This window comes from Drosophila willistoni (assembly GCF_018902025.1).
Source record: "Drosophila willistoni isolate 14030-0811.24 chromosome 2R unlocalized genomic scaffold, UCI_dwil_1.1 Seg167, whole genome shotgun sequence".
NCBI lineage: Eukaryota > Metazoa > Arthropoda > Insecta > Diptera > Drosophilidae > Drosophila > Drosophila willistoni.
The window spans coordinates 24,061,679-24,088,464 of NW_025814050.1; the positions used below are offsets into that span (position 1 = coordinate 24,061,679).

General features: G+C 38.7%; 6 protein-coding genes across 7 annotated transcripts; 4 read left to right on the forward strand and 2 right to left on the reverse strand.

The window, feature by feature from the left end:
* The first annotated feature begins 83 nt into the window (after window positions 1–83).
* LOC6646587 lies at window positions 84–2,995 on the forward strand. 2 transcript variants are annotated; one of them, XM_023178127.2, is made up of 4 exons: window positions 84–465; window positions 559–723; window positions 1,157–2,323; window positions 2,423–2,995. In XM_023178127.2, exons 1-4 carry the CDS (start codon window positions 297–299, stop codon window positions 2,725–2,727), a joined length of 1,806 nt encoding a protein of 601 aa, XP_023033895.2. In that variant the 5' UTR covers window positions 84–296; the 3' UTR covers window positions 2,728–2,995. The 2 variants fall into 2 exon arrangements, with proteins under 2 accessions (XP_023033895.2, XP_002069251.2); XM_002069215.4 differs by having other exon boundaries at window positions 85–465; window positions 544–723.
* Window positions 2,996–3,270: 275 nt separating this feature from the next.
* LOC6646570 lies at window positions 3,271–4,008 on the reverse strand. Its single transcript, XM_002069214.4, has one exon. It carries the CDS (start codon window positions 3,846–3,848, stop codon window positions 3,318–3,320), a length of 531 nt encoding a protein of 176 aa, XP_002069250.2. The 5' UTR covers window positions 3,849–4,008; the 3' UTR covers window positions 3,271–3,317.
* Window positions 4,009–4,151: 143 nt separating this feature from the next.
* Window positions 4,152–6,456, forward strand: LOC6646569 (protein mushroom body miniature). Its single transcript, XM_002069213.4, has 2 exons — window positions 4,152–5,306; window positions 5,367–6,456. The coding sequence occupies exons 1-2, from the start codon at window positions 4,224–4,226 to the stop codon at window positions 5,937–5,939; spliced, it is 1,656 nt and encodes a 551-aa protein (XP_002069249.2). The 5' UTR covers window positions 4,152–4,223; the 3' UTR covers window positions 5,940–6,456.
* LOC6646568 lies at window positions 6,410–8,815 on the reverse strand. Its single transcript, XM_002069212.4, has 3 exons — window positions 8,503–8,815; window positions 7,303–8,442; window positions 6,410–7,249 (listed from the first exon to the last, which is right to left on the reverse strand). The coding sequence occupies exons 1-3, from the start codon at window positions 8,698–8,700 to the stop codon at window positions 6,584–6,586; spliced, it is 2,004 nt and encodes a 667-aa protein (XP_002069248.1). The 5' UTR covers window positions 8,701–8,815; the 3' UTR covers window positions 6,410–6,583.
* Window positions 8,816–9,954: 1,139 nt separating this feature from the next.
* On the forward strand, window positions 9,955–13,665 carry LOC6646567. The gene has a single exon (XM_002069211.3). It carries the CDS (start codon window positions 10,633–10,635, stop codon window positions 13,663–13,665), a length of 3,033 nt encoding a protein of 1,010 aa, XP_002069247.3. The 5' UTR covers window positions 9,955–10,632.
* An 11,255-nt stretch (window positions 13,666–24,920) lies between these two features.
* LOC6646566 (tRNA-dihydrouridine(16/17) synthase [NAD(P)(+)]-like) lies at window positions 24,921–26,771 on the forward strand. The gene is made up of 4 exons (XM_002069210.4): window positions 24,921–25,350; window positions 25,424–25,868; window positions 25,928–26,096; window positions 26,161–26,771. The coding sequence occupies exons 1-4, from the start codon at window positions 24,921–24,923 to the stop codon at window positions 26,674–26,676; spliced, it is 1,560 nt and encodes a 519-aa protein (XP_002069246.2). The 3' UTR covers window positions 26,677–26,771.
* Window positions 26,772–26,786: the final 15 nt, after the last annotated feature.

Consider the following 26,786-nt stretch of genomic DNA (forward strand, 5'->3'; position numbering starts at 1 on the left):
AAAACAGCCGATGAAAATATTAGCGAAAATTTTACCATCACCACTACTATCGATGCCTATCGATAATGTTATCGATGTAACAATCGATGGTGTCGCAGCTCCAATATTCCGTCGGCCGTATACCAATAGCAATTACAACAATTAAAACATTATATTTATATAAACAATTACTTAAATTGGTGTGTTGTAGTTTTATCTGTGCCACTAACGGGGACCTCCGAATAAATAAAAGCCCTCGGTACCTAAGGGTACCAAGGTAATTCAAAACCCGAAGAAAAACAAAACAGAAAAAAAAAATGGACGCCGCTGCAGGAGCACTACCAGGAGTTGCATCTGGACCGCACTCCACCAATGAGTTAAATACACAGCTTACAACTGCAAATCAGCAACAAACGACATTAAATGAAAATGGTCTACAAACAGAAAGAGTAGTCGGAGTAAAATGCGAAGCAACGAAGGGGCCAGGTGAGGGGTTACAAATAATTTTTGTAAATGTAAAGTGAGAAATAAAAGCAATTAATGTTTGTTCTGGTGGCTTTCCAGAATCAACGACAACAGTGCAAAATCATTCCAATGCCGTTGACGTTGCAACTGTAAAAGCGGAGGATAAGCCAAAAGGCGATGTAGCTCCTGAGAAAGTGCTAATAACGATTTGCAGCGCCGATCGAAAGAAAAAAATGTCTTTCATGTCTTTGCCTACTAGAAAGGATGTCGTTGAGAAGGGTAAGCAAGTTCAATGAAAAATATTCAATGCAAACTCAAGATTGTGTCAATGCGTGTACGTATTTATTTATTAAATTTTGACATGCCCTACGAACAACTCGTATATCTTGGGCTCTGTACACCAATATATTTCTATGTGACATTTGTATGAGTAATCATAAAAAGCAGAAATGAACCCTCTTTGGGTTTCGGACTACCATAAACATTTCGCATTCATTTGATTGTTTTAGCCTTTTCATATAAAATAAACAATTTAGATTTGCACAAACTGAATGTAAACACAGATATTTTTTTTAAAAACGATCACTTTACTTGTTTTCTCGACCACTTGTTATTGTCGTTGACAGGAGGTTTTTGTTTTTGTCTAATTTATTGAGGGTAGCAAAAATTATAATAGTTTTTTCTTTTCTATTTACATTTCAATAATGTATAGCACACAAATATGGCCTAACTGGTAACAACATTGTCCTGGAGAGCAATGGTTGTGAAATATGCGAAGATGAAGTGCTACAATTTGCCGCCAAGGAGAAGTTACTGTTAATGCTATTGGCCGAATCGGATGAATACGTTATACTACCTCCCCCATCGCCACTGAATCGTTCAGAACGCGCCAGCAGCTCTGTCGATCCCAGTTTGTATGCCAGTCATCATGAGACAGACGAGACTCTTTCACTGGCCAGTGTTACGCCAAGCAATTCCAAAGCGTCGGCTATGTTCAAAGACTTTATCATTCCTTGGAGTAAGGTACCAAATGATATTATGAAACTGCTGCGTGGCAAAAATAGTCTGGGCAAGCGTTTGAACACCTTGGGCAATATTTTAGTTGACGCGCTGCGAGAAAGATCTGCACAAATACCGATACGAGTTTTTCGTCAAGTGGCACAGCAGGCAGCCGAAAAGTATCCCGATTCGTTGCTAGAGAAAGATCGCGAAGGTCAGCTAATAGCTACAAGCCCGCAGTCACTGATTTCAAAAATGATCAATCGAAATAATGCTCTTAATCGGCCACAGAAGAGAACAAGTGGGTCTAGTGGTTCGGGTACATTTGAGATACATATATCAACAAAAAAACGCAAATCTGGCTGTGCATCGGTGGTGACTAGTAATGGTGCTAATCTGGCTCTTAATCGCGACCTAGAGCACAAGAAAGAGTTACTTATATCTTGTTACCGTGGCAGCTCATCAATTGATGCCGCTACCATTACCGAGTATATGAAAGTTTGTTTTCCACTACAGCGATCATTCTTTAATAATAGTGAGAAAATTCCCGATATTAAGGCAATCAAGGATAATTGGCCATACATCTTCAATAAAGAGATGCTTTATCAGCATTTTGAGCTTCTCATGTCAATCGATCCGCGAGTTCTTGAAAAGCGTTTCGCTGGCGAAAGAGAACGCATTTTCAAATTTTTTAAAACATCCAAAAACAAGAAGGTCAACTCACTGTTGGAGGAGAACAATATCAATGTAATCCGTGGTCTGGCCTATCATTTCAACGAAGATCCTGACTATATATTCAAGCAATTTGAAAATGGACCTTTGCCAAAAGAAACGTTGCAGCATATTAATCCAACCAATGCACCCTGGGTGGCTCTAGTCAGTAAGTTTACGTGGCTGTTCATTCATTTTTTACCGAGTGAACTATAACTAAATTGCGAAATTAGGCATGGAATTAATAAAAGCTGTTTTTTCATTCTAGATACACCATCCGCAGTATCCGACGGTGAATCGAAAACTGAGGCTATGGTCTATATAGAAGGCCAAATTATGGCTTCATTTTCTGCCCACAAGGATACCGACTTTCCAGATGTCATTGCCCAATTGATTTGCTACTATTATACCTTCAACATGATGTACCCTAAAGAAGCCAATCACACTCTCGAATTTATTGTCATATACTTTCTACAAAATGCCCCAGAACAAACACGAAACTCCAAAAATTTTACTGGGAATAGTAAGTACAATCAGCTAATTTCCAAGCTGGCCAATATCGTCAATGGTTGAAGAGGGCCATGTAACCTTTATCCCAAGAGTCGGATCAGGAAATCTCCAAGCGGCATGGTCCCCGAAAAAGAATCTTGACAACATCCAATCCCCAGAAATCTCTCACATTCTGTTTAGTTTATTTATTTTTGCGCCCAACTCTATTATTATTATTATAAATACTTTACATATTTGTATTATTTCATTGTACAAGTCGTAGCGTATGTACTCTGTATTATTTCTAAGATTTACATAAAGTGTGTACTAATGTTGTCTCATAAAAAATGTATTTTTATTTGTTCCTATCTATAATGGGTTATGTTATTTGAGGTAAGTAAAGCGATGAGTGTAAATCAGTTTGGACTGAAAACTACTTTATGCTGGAAGAGAATAATATATCGCTAACGGTATCGAATGCTTCTCCATTAACCAGATATCAAAGGCTTTTAAAAAATTTTTGAACGCTAAAATTTTTAGATAATTGGTTATACTTCTTCATGCTTCGAGCTCCTAATATTGATATCCTGAGGAAGTGCTACTTGGCACAGTAATTGAAATCAATAATTATTATTCATACTATATTTGATTTATTCCATATTTTACAAGTCATACTATTTATTATCTTTATGTTTCTTGAAGGTGCCTCCACGCAGCACTCCATGCCTTTTCATTTCATTAATGGCAGATTTTAGATTACGACTTTTGGATGAGGCAACTCTGCTCAGTTTGCTGCGGAAAAAGTTGCGATCGTTAAAATTTAAATCCTTTACATCCTTTCGTTCTGCATTTAATATGGCTGTTGGAACTTTTTTGGTTTCCTTCCTGGTTTCTTCATTAAAAGTCTCCCATGAAGTTGGCTCTTTGCGTTTCGCTTCGATTATATTTCGTCTATGATTCTCTTCGCGTGTTTGAAGGAATTTCTTGGCCTCGGAGCTCTGCATATTCAACTTATCCTGTTGGTTCACTTCGTCGGCGTCATCAATAATGTCGTTCCTAACATGGTGCCATGGTTTGGCGTTATCCGCTGCCTGCGGTGGTACATAGGGCTTGGGCTTAAATTTGTTATTTCCTTTGCCCCACGCGCTGGTGCGTTGCTTTAGCTCAGTTTTGTGCCGTTTATTCAGTTCTTCATATCCAACCATTTTTGTCCAGCGCGCGTTGAGATTGGTGAAATCCTCACAATGTTTTGTTTTTATACACAGAAATGTGACTGTGATCTGGTACCGGAACTGGTTTCACGCATGTACTTTCAAAACTTATTCTTTACAAATATAACCACCAATTTGTTCTTGTGTGGAATCTAAGTTTTTGTGGTTTCAAATGTTGCAGTTATTTTATTTTTTATTGTATACTTTAATGTAAAAAGAAATTCATCTAAGTTGATCAAGAACCAGTTCACCAATGCGAATGAACATCGAGTGGGATAATAAAAACAATATCGATAACTCGTCCACCACTAGTTGTTGTTATTGCGGCAACACGTGCGCGGTTGAAATAAAAGGTGGATTTATTTAAGAATGCATAACGGCGAAGGAAACAGAGGGTTCCATTCAAACCAGTACTATGGAGATGGTGGCCAGCAAAATCGCAGCGGAGACGGATTAAATAATTCAAATGTTGGTCATTGGCAAGGCCATGGGCATGGGCAAAGACATGACAACAACAGCAATCAGAGTCACGGCTACGATGGACAGGAATCATTTCAAAAATTTAGAGATCCTCAGCGCCATCCGAAACAAAATAAAGGACAAGGACAAAGAAGATCCGGCGGTGGGGGTGGTAAAGGTCGTGGCGGAGGTGGTGGAGGTGGTGGTTCTCGTGGCGGTGGAGGTGGCGGTAGAAGACGGCGCCGCAACAGTGGGGGATTCACCGGATCTCGCAGAGAAAGAAGAGGTGTTCATGGCAATTCTGGACCACCTGGCACTCTATTTTTCTATGACACTATGGGTAATGGCAATATACCTAATGATGCTACCGAAATATCGCCATCCCCATTAAATGTCATTCAACCCACCCCAAATACTATCCTATCAGTTCCAAACACTCTGATTGAGCCTCAAATTAATTTGGCACCATCTAATCAAGAAGTTCCCATGAATGATCCAGCTGAAACAAAGCCAACTCCACCTGCTATCCATATTAAGCAAGAAAAAAAAGACACATCGGCTACAAAAGCGATAGAGAAAAAAGAAAGCAGTGAGGAAAGCTCCTCAAGCGATTCGGACGATAGTTTCGAGGCAGGCGAAGTTGTGAAGGCAGCCGCTACTTCGAAAGCAGTAGTCAAAGCACCAGCTCAGAGCACCTCATCTTCATCATCATCATCATCTGATTCCTCTGAATCAGAAGCTGAAGAAAAAGAGGTCAATTCAACCAAAACCAAATCTTCGACTAAAGATCAGGTTTTAAACAAATCTGTAGCAAAGAAATTAAAGAAGATTCCATCGGAAGATGACGTGGTTTGCATGGGCCAAGAGAAGCGTCACTTTACAATACCTGATGATGATGAGGACGAAAACGAAACTGATGGAAGTAAAAAGATAATTGGAAAAAGAAAAAATAAAGATAAATCCATTGATGTTTGCAACATCTGCGACAAAAAGGTAATTACAAACAACAATTTCATAAAACAATTAATAATATTTTTGGTTTTGCTTCATCAGGGTCACAACTCGTTCCAATGCCAAATGATATGCCGCAATTGCTCAGCCCCCTATCACAACTTCAAGCACTGTCCAAGCCCGGTCAATCTTAGTACTGCTCTCCAATTATTTATGGAGTTTAATATGCATCAATTTACCACATTCAATTTGGAACAACGTTTTACTTTTGCGGGCTCAACACCTGCAACTGCACCGTTATCATCAACGCCATTAAAGTCCAAGAAGGATAAGAAATCATCATCAAAGAAGACGAAGAAACTGCCCAAAAAGAAAATGAAGATAGAGCAAAAGGATGATGATGATGATGATGAGGACGAATCAGATAACGATGATGATGCCGCAGCTGCTAATACAGATGACAGTGATGAAGACTCTAGTGAGTCCAGTGATGAACCACAACCTCCTCCAGCAATTAAACAGAAGCGCAAACGCAGCTCAAAACAGAAACAACAAATCGCACCTCCAGGAAATTTACCACCGCCACAAGCCTTTCCGTTTCCTCTTTTAGCCCCTGGGGCACCTTACAACTCCATGATGTATCCATATGGAGCGGCATTTAGTTATCCCAAATAGGATTTACATAGTTATAAAATCAAATTGCAAACAGTTTAAGAAAAATTGAAATCAAACTAAAAAGTATAATTAAAGATTCAAAAAACCTAATTCTGGAAAATGTTTTAAATACCCTCGAGAATCTTAGAACATAAACTAAACTACTAAACATTTTCAAAAGTTCAACCAATTATTTGTAAATTTCTTATTTTAGGTTGTAGCACTTGAGATAAAAGAGTATATGTACAATTGTTGATACCAACCCCTATGTATTTCATAAGTGATATATTGAGTTGTAAGATTTGCACTAATTTTAAATTTCCCGCTGAAGATTATTCTTAATAGTTTTCGATGCGATATCATTATTTTCTCGCATCTCTAACTTCAATAGCCTTGGCAACTCTAATAACCAGCTGTTGCGTGCCAAGCATGCTTTTTCGTATATTTGTTTGATGTTTACAAAATGAAATTCTAACTAGTAACAGTGAATATAAATATACTAAGGACAAGGAATTTTTATTGATTTACTTAAACAGAGTGAGTAACAGGCACTAACATGACACAAAATTTATCATAACTGTTTTCAAAAAGTTTACGATTATTCTGTTCTCGAGTCTCAGCTAAATCATGGACAGGATTTAATTTAAAATTCCATCTGCTCAAAGTTAATTCATGCATAGAGCAAGTTGCTCACGCTCCGCCTCTGAGCCGCAGCTGCAGGGGTGACTCAAGCCCCGTGGTTCTCTACCCGGTTTCAGTAGCGTCTGTTGCAATTCCCAGATACTTTCGCTGGCCAACACGCTAATAGCCAATTTCAAAATAGACTGATAATTCAGCGGATTCACCGCATAGCTTAAAATGCCCCGAGCAATTTCGTTGAATAGGTAATAGCGATCCAATTCGAGCAGCTCCTCTCGCACGTCCATAATGCGATTGTCAAAATGACACTGAATGGCAGTGAATACCATCTTGTCCAGACCAACCAATAAGTCCCGCTTGAACTTAACCAAATAGTGTTCGATGAAAACAATTTCGTTTCTGTTCATGTGCGGCAACTTAACTTTGTCCTGGATAACTTGTTCACCGATTTGACTGACGACCAACGAGGCGAGCGAACCAGCAGGTGTGGGACGACGATCCGTACAAGGACGGACATCAACAAAAGGATGTATTTCGTAGCTGCCCACACCAATAGTACTGGCCACGCCACTAAATGACACGTGCGAAACTCGCGAATGGTTCTTTTGCTGCAAAGCTCCAGGCCTAGACATTGATGGTGGCACCTCAACAGGCTTGTGATCTCGGGCAAACGCAATGATCTGGGTTGCTTTCTAAAATGAAAAATTGAAGCTGGCGGGTGTGTTTAACTGTGGAAAGGACTTACGTAGTTAACATATTTTTTAGCATCACAAACAAACTCCTGAATGCGCGACACCAACACACTCATAGCGCAAAGGTCCTCACTAAGATCATCATTGAAGCCAGTGAGGATGTAATTCAAGATGTACTGTGCAGCCTTATAGATTGGATCATCAGGTGCGAATGTTAGCGGAGTTTGACCCTCCATGGCAATAGCTGCGTTCAAAGCATAACACAATTCACTGTCCAAAAGACCATTAAACGATGCCTGGTATTCATCGCAAAATAAGGGCTGCACTTTTTTAGGCTTCTTCTTGCGCTTACGCCGTTTGGGTTGTCGTGCCTTCATGGCCAGTCGAGCTCGCTCCTTGATCTCATCCTGAATTTGCTTCCACTTTTCTCGATATTTGGCCTTATGGTTTTCAATGAAAAGTTCACGCTCCTTTTCCACCTCCTGGAGAAGGACATGTATCCGACGTTGATTTGCAATGCGTTCATCCAAACGTTTACGCCAAGATTGTATTTGCCCTTCTGTGTTCTTGGTCAAACGCTGTTTGCGTAACATTCTCATGTTTTTATTGAAACGATCCTTTTTGAATTGAAAGAGTTTCTTCTGTTTTATTAAATGTTTGCGCTTTAAATCTTGACACAGACTGATATGAGCCTGCACTCGCATATTTGTCAGCATTTTGCGATGCTTCAGAAGCATATTTTGCATTGAGGCTAGATTCTCGAGTCGTTTGAATTTCTCCTGTGTGATATTATTCAAATGTACCATTCGTCTATGACGTTCTTCCTCTAAACGTTCCTTCCGGGCAACCACTTCCTCGTAGCATTGATGTCGTGCCGCCAAATTCAGATGATCACGCTTGGTGATCGATTCAGCGTTGGCAATCAGCATACGGTCGTGTTGTTCCGCCTCGCGACGCCTGTAAGCCTGCAAAACATAATATAACTGCGATTTGTGTAGATCCTGTCGATGTTGATTAAAATCTTTAAGATTGCATATGACATCATTATCCTGTGTGATCTCGCCGTTCTCCCTGAGACGCTTTAGATTGCGTTCGTTCGAATAAAACGTCTTTAAATTGGAATCGTGCAGTGGATTATATTCAGGTATATGTTCCGAGACAGATGAATCGAATTCTTGTTTAGCGCTTTTGAACTGAACCAAAACAGGATTTGAATTAACTGACATGTTTATAAGATCACATTATTATCTTACCGATTGTCCTATTTTATTTCTCGAAAATATAACCTGATTCCCTGGACACTTAAGCATGGGCAACTTACAATTCAATGGTATTAGTTCCCATCCTGGTAAGCTATTAATGGGCAATCCTGTTTTAAAACTAATTAATTTGAGAAGAGCCTGATTGGCTGCCACATTATTCCGTCGCGGCAACGAGAGAATATCAATCATTTTGAATTGTTTACGTTCTTTCGTCCTTGTCGAACATTTAGCAAGTGTTAGATTTTACGATTTATTTACATCTACCTCAAACGTTATTAACAAACTGAATATTTGTGCTTTTAGAAATTTGAAAATATCTATCAAAATTTCAAGAGTCTACTATGGCTCGGAGAGAGAAGGGAAAAAGCTCGTTCAGCCTGATTTACTTTTTACTTTTTGTTAATATATTCTGTTCCATCGAGGTGCTTATGTCTGCTTATCAAAGCTTCTGTTCTGGTTCTTACCTTCCTTACTGGGATGGGGTGAAAGAAAAATGGAAAGCTGATGAAGAATCGTTTTTTGAAGTGGAAACAATGATCGGCGCGAACCAGGTGGGCAAAACACAACAGGTATGGATTACCTAGCTTAATGGGCTCTACAAGTTTGGTACTTTCTTAGATTCGTTGTTTTTTTTTTTTTTGTCTACTTAAGTCTGATTATTGATACGCATAGTGTACTTAGTTTTGTAATTAGCGCTTAGATTTTGTGATGGTGTCCATGTTCTGGGCAACCATTACAATTTTGCTCAATACTTCAACAGACGCCAATCGTCTCTAACTGTCTCCCTGTTTGTCTTCTCTCCGCAACGTCGTTTTTTCATCACAAGTAGTTCAAAGTAACATTGCATAAATATTTATCAATCGGTCAGCCAGGCGCCGGTATGTCTGCCAAAAAAAAGAGAGTTCTTTTCTCTAGCCACCCTCAATGTGATGTAAATAAAATCACATCAAGTTCTCAATGTACTTGCTTTCGGGACGTGCTCCATATACGCTCTGGAGTGTGCTTTCCATTTCAGCTAACATCCCTAAACTTTTCTGTTGATGGTAAAATAAAAAATGATGCTGAAAGCAAAAGAAAAAACCAAAAGCATATTAGAATTAGAAAAACAAAGATGCGTGCGTTTTTTTTTACATGCTGTGCTGGCCTATTTTTTTGTTATATAATAGTCACTTCCTGTTTTGATACAAACTAGATAGGGATGTAAAAATGAGTTGTAAAAGTTCCTAATGTTATTTATAGTTAATAATTGCCACAGTCACGTCAGAGTTCGTTTTTGAAAGGGAATATTAGTTGGCTTTATTGTATTGATTTATAAATCTTTTATTTGCATTTTTTAAGCATATATCTGAATGCAGCTTTGTTTTCATCACATTGCCATCTCTAGTGCTAAGCAGTTTCATCCCCCGTATAAGTTATTTTTTACCTGTCGCCCCAAATGGAGCATGTTGTGATAGTAAGTGTTATTTTTGGGGGTATACCCCAGGTTGGTCTTTAACTGAATAAGTCTTGATAGCAGTTGCCGGCAAAACCACACACCGTTTGTCATTCGTGTGTACTTTAGGGCAACCCACCCACATTTACCTACCAGAACCATAGAGACTGGCTTTCAATGAAAAGCTTTTGTGTTATGGCTTTCACTCAAAGCTTTAACGGTACACTCAGTTGCCTCGCGTCGGTTGTTTGGCCAAGTTCGTTTGCTGGAAATAAACGGATCGGCAAAAACTTTGAAAATTTGTTGTGCGTGTGTGTGTGTCTGTTTGGGTGTGTGGGAGACAAACAAATAGCAAAAACGCAAACGCAAAATCATAGAGCAAGAATCTCGTCGTGCAAACGGGGGTGGCGACAATAATCCTGCCTACTTCCTGTAACCACCCCCCTCACGTTTACGTATGCAGACCGTTAACTGCGCCATTCACAATTCGCCACACATCTTGACGCAAAACAGCAACAACAGCAACAATAATAACAGCAGCAAGAACAACAAACGCAAGTTCAACAAGGATAATTGTTTCGGGAATTATATAAACACATGTGCATTCGAAGTGGGCGTGGTTAAGCCGATGTAATGTACGTTTGTCATTTTACGCCGATGTTCATCATTCATCATTTATCATCATTATTATGTTCATCATTAACAAAAATAGCAGCAACAAAAACCATAACCCAAGCACTATGTCAAAATCGACGTCAATGGAGGCAGCTGAAGCAGCAGCTTTAGGATCTATCAATTCGGAGACGGATCATATAATAACCATAAGCACTGCCAGCCTAACAGAGCCAAGCATTATCAACGAGCCCTTGAAGCAGTCCACCACCACAACTTACCTGACTGCTCCGCACATCACTCCTCTGTCTCAATCTGCTCCTCACAACAGTCAGTTTCCAACATCATCCAGACGACACAAGCTAAGCTCCCTTTGTCGTTTCTCTCAATTAGTTAGCTATCAAAACAACATAGCTGATGTCCAACACCGACGTGGACGACGTCTTCATGGCCTACAGCTACCACTCCATCCGTTGCAACTGTTCGGCTGGCTGGTTTTAATACTCTTTGGCTTGGCGAGTTATTGGGTGTTGATACCAGCATTTCATGCCCCACTTCAGGGTCCGCTGTATGGTTTAATTACTGGGCTCTATTTGGTGCACATAGCCTCACATTTGACAGCCCTTTTAACCGATCCCGCGGATAAAGAATTGAGGCGTGTGCATCGAAACGATCGCATTGTACCCGAATTTGATCGGGCCAAACACAATCACGTCATTGAGAACGGTCGTTGTCATTTGTGCAATATAAAAACGTCATCTCCGCGAACCAAACACTGTTCCGTGTGCAACAAGTGCGTAGGAAAATTCGATCATCATTGCAAGTGGCTTAATCATTGTATTGGCTCTAGGAACTATGTGGCATTTCTAATGTGTGTGGTGAGCGCAGTGGTGGCCACTCTGGTCATTGTGGGGGCGGTGGTTGCTCAGATAGTTTTTTACTACGTCCAACCAGATTGGTTGAGCTTCTATTGGTGCACCGCAACAAATGGAGCCCAGCATGGAGTTGACTCTGGTGGACAGTTGGATTCAGCCGACTATATTAATCTTACTTTGAGTCTAACCAATGGTACAATGATGCTTCTAGAACAGCCAATAGATGAACTCTCAACGGAATCAGAGCAATTAGATAATTCGACCACTGGCTTAATTACTATTTCATCATCACCACTTCCGACGATGCTGGAGAACTTTACCGCACTGATAGAAGCCACATCGGCCAGTTTTCCATCGTTTGGCAATAGCGAAAGTAATCAAACGACTCCATCGACGCCTGTGGTAGCTGGTATTGGAGTTAACGAAACTATATTTCTCCTGCTTTTGGGCGTATTGGGATTACTGGCTGCCATTAGTGCCGGCCTATTGTTGCATCTGTGTTTCTTTCACATCTACATATCTTTCTTGGGCCTGACAACTTATGAGTATATACGAAACCATCGCCAAGCCCAAGAAGCGAAGGCCAAACAATTGATTGACCAGGGGACATCAGCAAAAAATGGTTCAGTACATTTCTCGCCGTCAATACCCGACCATCAAGAGAATAACAAACCGTCCAAAAGTGGTTCCACAAGTGGACAACAGCTATATTGTTGCTCCAAAAGCTACCATCCCAATCAACAGCATCCACAGGTATCAGATATCTATCAATCTGACCAATCATTGCGTTTGCACTGCTGTTCTAGCTCTCGAGAATTTCATCAGGGGCGTCAGGCCATCTATGTATGCTCTCTTCTTGAAGAACGAAGTGTCGCCCAAGTGCAATTGGAACAGCCAGACAACTTAAGTGCAGGTGGAGTAGAAAATTTCCATTGCTGCTCCAGTTTTGCTGCAAGTTCATTACAACGTCGGGTCAGTTTGGCCAAGGGATCTCTATATACAGGCGAGGCAAGACCCCAACGTCCAGCTACGTATCTACAATATACGGAACAGTGCAGCTTGTGCACTTTTCGCCTTAAAAGCCCGCTCCGGTCTAGTCAAGATAACTTGGGCAATGGCCATAGTAGTGGAAGTGCTGTGGGCAGCAATAGTACTCGAACCGTAGCTAGTCAAGGTGTTGGCTCTTCATCATCAGCCGCAGCTGGCAATATATCCAAACATCAGCGTTGGCGAAGGAAATGGAACTGTTGTGCCAATGTTCCTGATAGTCCAGATGTGCCCAATGATCTTTTGGCAGCTTTGTCTTTTCAAGAGAATGCCGAAGCGAGTACCAAATTGAATGCCCAAGAGTTACCAGTCCAATTTATACGTACACTGAATGGTCGCCAAGCCGATGTCGAGCTAAAAGATAATGCGACAGCAACAACGACAACTCCGCCACGTAGTTCTCGTTTACGTCACATGTTGCGCCTGCTCGGTCGTTACAGAAGACCACGTTGCCGTCATCATGGCAATGGGAACGGTCATCATCATCACGGTGTGGCGGCTGGCAAAGATATGAGCCATCATATAGGCAGCATTAAACAAAACCAGATACGTCCATTGCAAATACAGGCAGCAGGCAGAGGGTACGCCTCTTCGACGTGCACACCTCCAGCAACCAGTTCCCCGAGTCGCAGTTCTTCAGAGAGCAGTGAGCTGAGCACTAGTGAATCATCTGGCAAGGAAGTGATGCTTCTGCCCACATCTGTCATACGTGATGATTGTGTGACAACTTACACTCTTACCCTGCCACCGGCATTGCCACCACCCACACGACGCAAAATGCCGCAGGCCACTCAGGAATTGGCTGAACTAGCTGAAACATTGGGTTTCGCTACCAACAGCCAACAGCAATCGCAGCAGTGCAACAGCCGTCATTTGCCGTCTTTGGGCAATGTCTATCGACGCCAACGTCGGAAACATTTCCTGCGCACTCGCTCTCCAACATTATCGCCCATCCATGAGTCGGGTCTGTCCAATCCTACGTCGCCACAACCGTTGCGACATAATGCCAACTCTAATTACAACTCCAATCCGGCCAATTGTTCGCCTCTTGTCATGCGTTCATCATTATCACCATCCTCGTCATCCGTCCTAGTGCAAAACCTTTGCAGTTTAGCCGGCGAAACGCTGAGGAAAACCTCGTCAAATAGCTCCCTGCAGAGTATAAGCTCCAACTCCAGCAGTACATAGGTAAAGAAGAAGGAAGGATTCCAGTGGTTTCTATTAAGGGCATAAAATATTTGTATGTCTACAAAAAAAACCCGCTGAAAAACAAGAAATAATCGTTGTCAGGTGTGTAAAAGTCATATACAATTGAAATCAATTAAGAGCGAAAAGACGGCAGTAAACGAAAATCAGTAAGGATGGGCTGCTTTATATTGCATGCATATTTGCATGTATGTAGATAAATTTAAAAAGTAGGCTGTTAACTAGGCAGAGAATTCAATTGAAATATATAAGTACAGACCAGGTTAACGAATGCCTGTATCGATTTTTTGAACATATTTTTTTTACGTACAGATTTACATCTGAAAAGATTACAGATTTGTGTGCTGCCCCATTAGAGTTAGGATTCCTTCTTTAGAGCTATTCAATTTTTTTTCCGGCATTCCAGTCATATACATAAAATATGCAACAACAATCAAATTTCGCAGGTTTATTTAAGGTGACACTGCCACGTTGGTAAAGGAAAGCATTGTCAACTAAAAGATGTACATATGTAATTTTCTCCTTTCTGGCCGTTATTGATTTTCATGTTTCAAATTGTGATTGAAAGCGTTGTGTCGGATGATTCTGTATTGTAAAGATGTATCGGCTACCACTCATGGTGATTTCTGAAAAAATCACATTAAAGGATTGTCCGGAAAAGAGGGCGTAGCTAAGAAGGGGGCACTGTAATGTTGCCAAACTGTTACGCAAATGTTTTTATTCGATCACAATTTAAATGCAGTGACAAAGTTGGCAACCAAACATATAAAACTTGAGGAAGAAATATATGTACACACATACTAATATTTGGCAGCTTTTGGGCTTGCGTAATTCATATAGGAACAGGGAGAAACAAATAGATAGGGAGAGCGAGAGAAAGGGAGAAAGACGCTCTATAAAGGTTCTAGCTTTGATTTTTCTATACAACAGAGGCACATTAAATTTTCAAATAAAAAAAAGGAAATAATCTGAAAAATTAATGAATGTATAGGAAAAGCATGATGACGAACTGCCTATTCGCTCTGCGACAGCTGGCAATCGAAATGGAAATGCGTCAAATGTTTTGTAAAATTAAGACGGGCACGCGACTGAATGACTGACACATGGACAGACACAGAAAAGTTTAATGGATGAATGGATACAAACCGAGAGATGGTTAGACAGACGTTATGTTTGGCAGAGGTACGGCACTCTAAATGAAAGAAGAGCACCAGGTTGGAGCCCAGACAGGCAGTTCATGTTATTAAAACTGACAGTTAGGGTAACAAATAAAGTTAATGGCCAGGTCATTTTAAACAAGGAGGAGTGGCGCAAGAATGTGCAAAAATACCCCTATGTATATGTATATTGGAAACAGTGGGATAGTGTGAAAAGTTTGGTGTTTTTCGATTCTTTAGAAATATATGAAAACAGAATTTGTTAAAATATTTGTGACTCATGCTAGAGATAAAGTTTTCACATTTTGTTTATATTGCGGGATAGCTTTACACTTTAAGGCCAACTATCAATACTATCAATATCTCCTCCGCTTTTTTGATTATATATTGTACTAGTTAATAAAATTTAGGTTTAAATTTCATAACCCCCGAAAAAGATGCTTTTATTGAGAATCCGTTGTAATAACTGTTAAGGTTGCCATGTCTTTTTCTTCTAAAGGCACTGTCATTAAGCTCTGGCTCCGGATTGAAACCTGCTTGACATGCATTCTACTTTATTTCGTTTTGTTCCCTCTATCTCTTCCATTTGTCTCGCTGTGTGTATGTGTATTTCCGATATGTGACAAGGCGCTTGGTAAATGACTAAAATAACATAAAGCCTCAACTATAAATGGATTTTCAATGCAGACTGACTTTCCACTGCAGTCAGCACTACTGGCGCTGTCTGTTGTCTATGTATGTATGTATATATTGCAAGTCAACAGCTTACCAAAGAGAAGGAGAAACATGAGGTTTTCCTCTTCTATTCTCTTTATTTTTGTATCGTTGTTCATTTCCGCTGGAAAACATAGTGCATACTTTTTAGGGCGCGGAAAGTGTGTCTCTGTAAGTGTGTGCGATGTGTCTGTATGTACATATATGAGACTGTTGACGGGTGTGAAAAATATTTAATTTGATGGCACTTGCCATTAACATTTGCAACTGCACCTGCTGCTATCCAACCAGCAAACACAACTAACACACCCAAATCTCACGTAGTCAAACAATGTTAGGTAGTCGAAGAATAGTTTGATATTTGTTCTCATTTCATTACCGTGGAGAAAACTATCCAAATCACTGTGTAGGAAACAATATGATGTACATTTTTAACTTAATTCTTCATTGTAGTGTGTTTATTACACTCATCTTGTTTATTTCAGGAACTGAATTAAAGATCTTTGATAAGAAAATAAAATTTTCAATGAAGCTAATAATATTCGGAATCTTATTGTAATTAACTCTCTGTTTTCACAGACTATGTGACTTTATATACTTGCCTGGGTGCCATTCTGTCATGATTGATCTCATAACTAGGTATAGAATTAAAGTGACACACATAACCATCACCAGGATTTTCCGTTGGATAAATATCCATACATACGATGTAGGATATAGTTTTTTATGCTTCCCTTCTCCGTCTCAATCGGTTAACAGACAAGCCAGTTTCTTTTTATTTCTTTCTTGTTTTGAAAATAATATATTTCTCTTTAATTGCATGTTCATGTCATGCATGTGGGCAGACCTCGGAGGAGTTTACGCCCCAAAATGCTGCCAGGCAACACCCTAGAGCTTGGAGCATGGGTTTTTCTGTTTGGAGTTTGTTTTGCGAGACAAGCAAAGGTCCTAAGGATAACTCACACTATTTGATGATATTCGCCATAGAAACAACTGAATAAATAGTTTATAGTGTTTGGTGTTCTTGTTGTTGTCATGACCACTTGTTGTCATTGCTTTTTTTCTTGTTGTCGTTATTATATTAATTATAAATTTATGGTAAATGCTCTAAGAACACGCAATACTTTGCATTGGTGGAGGCAAAGAACTATTGAATAATTGAACAAAATCTTCGATTAAAAAACAACTCGTCTAGTTAAGAGTACGATGATCCACATCTATTACATCTTTGTCCAATCTATTTCGCCTTTCTAACCTTTTGGTTGTTATTTGAAATTGACCATTTAAACTGGTAACTGAATATCTTTTGGAATACGTCGTCTCCCTGTTAGCGTTACACCCACTTTTTGCGTCAGCCATGTCATTGTTTTTTTCTTTTACTGTATGACATTTTCCCCCTGACTTTTTGTCCACAACTTCCTCGCACTCGGTTCGTCTCTCCTCGGTCGTTTTTTCGTTAGTTCACTGAACCTTTGCTTTTGTTAGTGCAAAGCCGAAGTCAGCAGCCCAGCCAGTTGGAATACATGTTCACATCCGTTTTTAGCATTTTTTTTTTGCTTTCCGCTCTTCCTAGCTCGTAATATGCTTTTCAATTTAGTTAATGACTTTTCAGATAGGCCCTTGGGTTGGGCATACTTGAGGGTTAAAGCTAATAGAAAAAGTAAAGAAAGACTGTTAAATTGGATGCGTGAGCGAATGAAAAGCCAAAAACGAGTTAATAATAAAAAGAAGAATATACAATAAAAATGCATTGCAAAAACTAAAAACATAATTAGAATTATATTTTGATATCAATTATGTCACACTACAAGGAAGTCCATTAAAATAAAACAAAAAATTATATAAAAATTTAGACAAAAATATTTATACATACATATATCATAAAAAACATAGTTATTTACATATGTATATATCGAGAAAGGGTTGAAAAAACTACATTTATACACTGAATATGTGTATATAAGGGGATCTAATTAATTTAGAATTTCGTAGATTCATTAAAGCCCAGAGCCATACATCTTGGATAAATAAAAAAAAAAATAATTTTTTAATTTTGTAACGATTACACATCAATTAAAAATTGGCGAAATCTAGACGAATTATTACAATGTCACTTGAAAGTGACTACGGAATACAGAGATTTCGGATTCAGGATATCTTTTTTATAAAATTAAATGAAAATACCATAAAAATAAGTAAATATTGTATTTTAGACAAAATAAATAAAATTTGACAAACTGCTTTTTATAATACTTTCATTTTTTAGTTAAATTACATTATGATGTATTACATTTAAGATGGTTCTATAGTATTTGATGTATTTTGCCACCATCAGATAAATGCTCTCTAAAATAAAAAAAAAGTTAAAATTCAAAACCAAAAAGAGCAAAGCTGAATAAACAAAACAAAATAAAACCAAAATAATCAAAAAAAAAACACTTTAGTCAAAAGAATTCTAAACAAAGAAGCTCATTAAACTATCGTTAGCCACAAACCAGGTAGCAGCTCGTCGTTGTACATAGTCTAAATTGCCCTGTCAGGTGACAGAGATAGTGGGAACTCACCATTAGTGTTGTAGTTGTCGATTCAGGCGGTATCGCCCGTTGTGCGTTGTGACATTTTAAATATTTACCAAGGCTGGAAAATTGTCAAAGGTTTCGAGTTGCTTTCAGACCTTGTCCAACGTGCAATCCGGTGGCAGTAAGTTGAAATTTCTCCTGAGTACTAAGCGAGCGACACTTTGTGGTCATTATCATTATCATGTGTGTTTGTGGCCTCTCAGTCGGAACCACTTGACCTCTTTACAATCAAATAACAAAATTTGTCGTTAGATGTTGTTAATGCCAAATTGATTTTTTCATAAGACACACGTGTATTTTTATACATTTTAAAATATTTCAGCAGTCACTAAAGTAAAAATACTGAATAAAGTATAAACGAGGCAGCACACGTATTCGTTTTTCGTAGTGTGAAAGGATTATAGGTTAATTTGATATAATTTGCTTATTTAGGCATTGATTAAGTAGTTTCATTTTTGGAAGCGGAATGCCTTCTTTTGGGCGCGTTGCCAAACTTCTGGCACTTTCAAGATTCGATATTTGTTATTTTATTGTTATTTGTTATCCTGTTGTTGTTATTGCCTTTATCATGTTGTTTTTCCCCTCCCATTATATTAAACATGCAAATACGTATGCGTTAAATTACCAAAGTAAATTGTTGTTGGTGAATATTATGTGTATATATTTTTTGTTTTGTCTTTGATGTGTTGTCATGTGTTTGCCCCAGCAAAACAAATCACACAATTGACACACACAAACAGTCGCACTCGTATCCTTCGCATACGGATACAGCTCACACACATGGAAATAAAAAAGTTCTAAGGCAATGTTGGGCAATAAAATGTGGAGGATTTATGGGTACGTGTCATTTGGCTTGTTTGTCTTTTCTCCTCACAACAGATAAACATAAGTATCATACATACAGTCATACATAATTTCTGTATATGTACATATGTATACACATTCAAATTTTTGTACATACATATGTACATAAAAATGTACAGAATTTACATCTTTTTACACATAGAGTTCCTTGGAATACGGCACTGTGGCAATACAGCAGGACAAGTAAAGAAATCAAACTGCCAGCACATTCTAATTGACTTAACACTTAAATACAAAGGTTTACCTAATTGAGAAAGGGCCCCTCTACAATTTTTCTAGAACAAAAACGTAAATTATATAATTCTACAGAGATCGGACTTTTATGAAAATTCAGTTTGTAAAATTTTTTTTTTTTGTCTTATGTTGGTAAAAAAAGTCAAATAAATGCACATCCCTTGCGGAAACTTCTCCAGCAGCCTGCCCTTGGTCGTTTTGTCTGCGCCTTCAATCACTAGATTTCACGTTCAATTTGCTTGTTTGGGCTTAGTTGTCGGGCTTGATAACGTAAACATCATTATCATCCTAGTCTGGGCATACAAATATAATTAAGCGAGTAAAGCTACAATAGCAGCCAGACACAGACAGAAAAGCAGCACACATGAAACAGGACATCAACGTGCATTTTCCATTTATAAATCTCTGGATACATGACAGCCGTTGTCTCTTGATTATCGCCAATGCGCAGTTGTACTCCGCTCCTTCTTCTTCCATAGCACTCCTTTACCCCATTTCCCTTACTTTCTGCCAATGTTTGCTGGTGGATTTAGAACTCATCTGACAGCGACAGACTAGGAATAGCGGCAGCAGCGGCCAACAAGCATCATTAGTCCTAATGAGCTGAGTAATGAAATTTCATTAAAAAGTGTGCAAAAAAAGTTCAGACTGTGACGGCTAAGTCTTTGGCGTATAGGAAAAACCTTGGTCCTTAAGCAACCAAACTGTGTGAGAAAATCTTAATAATTAATAAACCAATTTTAATTGGCAAAGGTAAAAAAGGCAGGTGTACACTCTTTGCCTAAGGGTGTTTTTTTTAGACATTGATCGAAATTTATTAAACTTATGTTACGGCTAAGCAAAGCCTAGCAATTTTTCAATTGTCCTTTTGTTGTTTTGTTCGAAATTCGAATAGTTGCTGGCGCTTTCCTTCTCATCCCACACATGGGCTGAAGGCGACCAGCAGCCGCATACGCCGTCAACTCGTCGCCAAAAATTCCTTTTTTTGCCCTGCCTGTGTCTTTCCATCTTTTCTCTGCCTCTTACATATAGTTTTGTCCTTGAAATGGCCACAATTCGAGCTTGTTACGCGTTTTTGTCGTTTTCATTATTGTTTATTACGTCACCAAAAAACCGACTTTGACCTGGTTGCATAAGAAAACCGAAAACTGAAAATGGAGAGGAAAATGTGTGCCACATGAATGAGTGGACAAGGTTTCAATACTTTCCATTTGATTGAGTGACGACACTGACGGCATATAAGTTAAACCAATTACTCGGTAAAAATGACAAAGCAGCTTGAACTTTTACAATCATTAAACTTGTAAGCTCTCTAAATACTATGTACCCATGATTGTAAGTGTTCGGTTCATTCGGTTATTTTTAGAATAATACAATATGTATAAAACCAGAGGGCCGGGGCTAACTTCGACCGCGTCAAAGTTTGTATACCGTTGCAACTGTTTCCGTAACTCTTTCCTTACCCATAGCCATCAAAGTGGAAAAACGTTTTATCTAAAAAGGCTAAAGTTTGCGAAAGAACGGCCTACAATCTTAGCATAGGAAACAACGAAGATATTGATAAAAGCAGTTTTCTACCGATTGTTCCTATGGGAGCTATATGATATAGTTACCCGATCTTTATCAAATTCGTCAAAGTCGTTTATAGGCGTAATAAACTCTCCAATATAATACTACTTTTACTGATAAATTTGAAATCCATTTGCCTAATGTATTTTTCATCAAAATAGAAGGCAGCACAATAAAACGGTCATTTCTGTTCGTTGGAGCACGCAGAGTTTTCTCTTTCTTTCATTTTGCCTTTACTCACTATTGTTGCGTTTGTAATTTGACTGCAGCAGTGCACTATGGGTGCTGTTAGGGTAAGGGTTATTTGCAGTGGGCGAAAAAAAGGGTAGAGTTGCACTTGAATGCCTGCGCTTTAATGGGCCACATAAACCAACAGCTAAACTCCTTCTTTCACCTTCTGACCACTTGAAATTCATTGCGCGAGGGCAAACTTTTTTACTGCAAATGTTATAGGTACTTTTTTTGTTTTTCATTGTAGTAGTTGTGGTGGAATTGTAAAGTTGTCCTTTGCACATGTCATTCAGTTGTGTGCGTGTGTGTCTGAGTGTGTAGAAATGAGGTCATATTTTGGCGACTCGGCTTTGCTCCGCTCCCATTTTCCGTTTTTACTCCAAAGGAAGAAATGTGGAAGCCAACCCAAAGGCAATAAAACAGCAGCTGACTACAGCAAATTGTGGGCAATTGAAACAAACCACAAGAAAAAAAACCATGCAACCGCAGGAGCTTGAGGTGAAGTTTCTCTTTAACTATATCTACATTCAAAATCAGCAGGACCTTGCTGTTTCTAGAAATTTAACGGGTTGTTGAATAAAAAACGCAAGCATTTTTAAGCATAGCCAATTCCTTTTTTTCGCATATTGAATTTGAGTTGCGGTTTTTAAGTGTTTTAAGGCCTATACATAGATCTCCTGACAGTTTCTCAGTTAAGACATTTCATTAAAGTGCAGATAAAATAAATACATAATTGTATTTATGGTCGGGAAGAAAATAATGATTGAATGTATGAATACATACACTGGGCATACTCTTACAAGGTTTTGACAATTGAATAAATTTATCTTTTAGTATAAAACTTACAGACAATATGGAATTGTTTTATTTTCCAACTTTTTAAATCCAACTCTACGTATGAATACTATTTTAATTAATCCCATACGTTTTTGACTACAGCTACTACTTTTACCAACAGCCAACTAGTAACATGTGTTGTAAGGATATTTATACATATATAAATATAGTGTCTCTACTTGGCAAACCATCGCATTGAGGCTATTTTGAAAATTTAACAATTGAACGCATGGGCTTGGCAAATTACTTTTCAACTGCAACACAACACTCAAGCCATGGGCGTGTAACGTGTATTGTAAGCGGTGGCGCCTCTGCACTTCTCCATGCTTCAGCAAGCTGGGTCCAGTGTGTTATCAGAGTGAAAGCCAAGAAATTTTGCTCTCGCTTTTGGGTACGCCTTAATTGGTGCGGAAATTATTAATTATCTTTATGCAGGCTTTGCTCTTTTGGATATTTGAAATCGAAAGCCGTTGGATTGAGTTTGATTTAATTTTCTTTTTTGGTAAAATTTGTAATTTCGGCTGTGGAAGGTAGTGGAAGTGGTAATTTGTGGTTTTAGGCCATGCGAATGAATTGTCTGGTATTGTTTGCGGTCTCCTATTCACTCAGAAAACTCACAATCAGTGAAAGCATTTGGTTCCTTCAATAAATTAATAACGCAAGTGTTGTGAAAGAAACACTAACCATCTCATGTCATTTCAAGATTGTTTCAAATTCGTATTATGGAGTCCAGTTAATTAACATTACAAATTTTAAGAAAGAGATACAAAGATAAAAAATATAAAAAGTTTTAATTCAATTTGTAACTATTTCGGCCTAGATAAGCATTGCAATTGTTGGCCGCGCCTGCCTTGGCTTTTCATTTCCCTTTTTATACCATACACCCATAGGGTGAAATGGTATATTAAAGTCGCCAAAATGTATGTAACAGGCAGAAGGAAGCATCTCCGACCCCACAAAGTATATATATTCTTGATCAGGATCAACAACCGAGTCGATCTAGCCATGTCCGTCTGTCCGTCCGTCCGTCCGTCCGTCCGTCCGTCCGTCCGTCCGTCCGTCCGTCCGTCCGTCCGTCTGTCCGTATGAACACCTAGATCTCGGAGACTATAAGAGCTAGAGCCACCAAATTTTTTATGTAGACTCGTATAGTATGTAGAGTGATCAAGTTTATTTCAAATTTTTGCCACGCCCCTTTCCGCCCCCGCAATTTAAAAAAAACGTTTATTTCAAAAACTATTCTAGCTAGAGACACCATATTTGATATGTATATTCGCTTAGTAAATGCACACATTTTGTATGTATAAAAATTTTGCCACGCCCTTTTCCGCCCCCGTAATTTGAAAAACTTGATTATCTCCCGTATTTTTTTACCTCATGCAATCAAATTTGGCACACTTAAATTTAATACTAATATCTATTAAAATACCAAATTTCATCAAAATCGGATAAAAAACAGTCGAGTTATGCATATAAACGTTTTTCCATAAGGCCGGAGTTGGCCGTTGGCTGGTGGGGCCGCTAGGGTGCTCGTATGATTGAGTGAGCGAGATACTAAGATATGCTTGTAAGAAGCATGTGAAAATGCTTGAAATACTTGCTTTACTGGTGTATGGTATACCAAAGTCGGCGAGACGACTTACTTACTTCATTACTCGTCTTGGTACGATCTATTTTCTTCAATCTTTTTTTTTACCACTTTTGAGTTTGCAAAAAGTTCTTAATTGTAAAATGCCGGCGGCCACATCCCCGTTTCTCCAAGTTCCAGGGACACGTTCCGTTGTAATTTGGCCATAATTATGAGACAATGCCTGTAGAGCAGCTGTCGTGGCTGCAATAGTACCAAAAACAATGTCACGCCCTTTATAAGTAAATACATACATATAATAATATATATGCACTTTACACATTTTTGTTAATATGCCATTTACATGCAGACTGGAGAAAAGTTTTAAGCTTTTCCCTCTTTCAAAAACTTTAATTACTAACAGACATTTGGAAGATCAAATGGCGTGCACATCCTTATAAGGGAAAAATAAATAACTAAGCTAAGTCCACGAATTCATGGTATCCTACACGAATCCATTATAATTTATTTTCAGTTGCCCAACCTAGTATCTATCCCTTTCTAAAATATAGTCCAATCATGTCTAAATAAAAGATACGGTGTACAATATACCATTCTCCTTATTTTTCACAGGGTATCAAAAACTTTTTATGTGGGGAAAAATAAATTTTGCCATTGATAAAATTGCATGCCATTTTCGGTCAGTAAACTTTCAACGTAGAAAACAACTCTTGTTATAAAGAAGTAATTTTATCATATAGCTAACTTCTGCAAACTGCATACAAAGCGGAAAACACAGGTGTGTATACATATATGCATTTAGTCAGTCTTAAGCTATTTACTTTAAGCTGAATATTTAAATCGGATCTCTTCATCAATGGCTCAATTAGTATTTATTTAAGTAGGCAAAAGCCTCTTAATTGTTCAAGTGAATCGCATTTTTCATGCTTCAGCTTTTCAGATTTTTAATGAAAAGTGAACAATTTTTAATAAAGAGTGGGAAAATAGTAAGTATGGTGGCAACAGATTTTCTTAAATTTATTAAAACTTTCCATTTCAAAGTGATTCAACACTAAATCGGAGAAACCCCCCTCTACCCAAAGTAAATTGGTTTAGCGCTTTTCACTTTGTCCAGTTGTGCGTAAGCTTTTCACACGGCCGCACCCCATTTGAAGCTAATGTGTCCACTAATTAGCTACGACCAGGCACGGGAAATGGTGTGTAAGGGAGGTTTACGAACTGGGATAAAAAATGAGTCAAAAATTAAGGATCCAACAGCTGAGTATTTATAAGGGCTTCACCAAAGGCAATTAGCAACAAGTCTCTTAACGAGGATAAAAATTTACATGAATCTTAATGGAATACATTGCACTTACTAATTTTATTACCTAATAGTTAGTGAACAGTGTTTTTAAAATAACCTTGGAAAATCATTGATAATAATGCTTAAAAATTAATTTTCTTTAAGGATAAAACTTCATTAAAATGGTGAATAACGAAAATGGAGAAATAGCTTCTGCAGCTTGTAGTAAACTCTCTGGCTATGATTTTTATCAACGAATTTTGGGATCTCCTCGTTATGTGGTAGCTCCAATGGTGGACCAGAGTGAATTGGCGTGGCGTATGCTATGTAGACGGTACGGTGCAGAATTATGCTATTCACCCATGTATCATGCGAATCTCTTTGCCAATGACGTTAAATATCGTAAAGATGCGCTACAGACCTGTGCAGAGGATAGACCATTGATAATACAATTCTGCGGTAATGACTCGCAACAGATTTTGGAGGCTGCTCTACTTGCTCAGGGACACTGTGATGCCATTGACATTAATTTGGGTTGCCCACAAGCAATAGCCAAGAGGGGCCATTATGGATCGTTTTTGCAGGATGAATGGGAACTGTTAGAGAAAATTGGTAAATAGAATAACCTCTGCTGTCCTGTGCGCCCTTTAAAACTTGGGTATTCTTTTGTTTTTAATTCTTATAGTTAGCACTCTGCATGAAAAACTTTCGATACCCGTAACCTGCAAAATACGCATCTTTGAAGATCGTGAGAAGACAATCCGTTATGCCAAAATGTTGGAAGCAGCTGGCTGCCAACTGCTTACAGTTCATGGTCGAACACGAGAGCAAAAGGGACCCTTGACTGGAGTTGCTGATTGGAGTTATATTCGATCTGTGAGAAAGGAAATCAAAATACCCATGTTTGCCAATGGCAATATCTTAGGTCTCGAAGATGTTCATCGCTGCTTGGATACAACTGGAGTGGATGGTGTAATGAGTGCCGAGGGAAATTTGCATAATCCAGCGATATTCCGAGGCATATCTCCGCCTGTTTGGCAAATGGCTAAGGAATATTTGGAGCTTGTTAATCAGTATCCCTGTCCCACTTCATACATTCGTGGACATCTCTTCAAGCTGTTTCATCATATGTAAAAATGAAAGACGAATATTTTTAAAGCATACGGTTAAGTTGCTTATTTCATTACAGCATGAACATAAACCAAAATGCCGAGTTAAGAGAACAGTTGGCGACGGGAAACCAGATGGAGCAATTCCATCAAGTTGTAGATAAAGTGCAGTCAAAATACGAGCCATACCAAAAAGGAGAACTTATTTATACGCCAGAAGAAACAGAATCACCTAGCGATTCCGGACAAGTACGTTTTTAGGAATAAATAATGAATAATCGAATTAAAATTAATTTTTTTTTTTTTGTTCTAGAATTTGCTTTTACCACCTTGGCTGTGTCAACCATATATACGCATTTCCCCCGAGTCCCATCGCCAAAAAATAGCCGAAAAGGAACGCGATGCCATCGATCCTAATCGTACAAAACGCCAATATTTTGACAAAGAAGGCAACGAAATCTCTCGCAAGCGGATGAAAAAACTTCGACGACGTCAACGACGGCCAAGCAAGACAGAAGCTCAGATTCAACTAAGGCACGAACGAAGGCTAGCTTACTGCAACGAATGCTCCAATCCTCAAGGGACGAAATGTGAATTTCACCTATGTCGTGTCTGCTGTCGAGACAAATGTTTCACGGAAAATTGCGATTGCCCCGGTCATGGCATACTGATCAAGTCCCGACGCGCCAAGGCTAAGCGCTATGAAGAACACCATTCCAATCAACATCAGGAAGAAAATATTGATTCTGGAGTGGCCACCGAGAATCTGTATTTCGATTCCACGGTCATAAACGATGGTGCCGTTGCAGCTACTGATAATACTATTTGATATTGGATTTAGTGAATTCAAGTAAAATGCAAAAAGGTAGACATGTTGTTGTTTGGTTGATTGTAAAATAAAATACGGAGCAAAATAAAATGAAATACTGACAGTAAGTC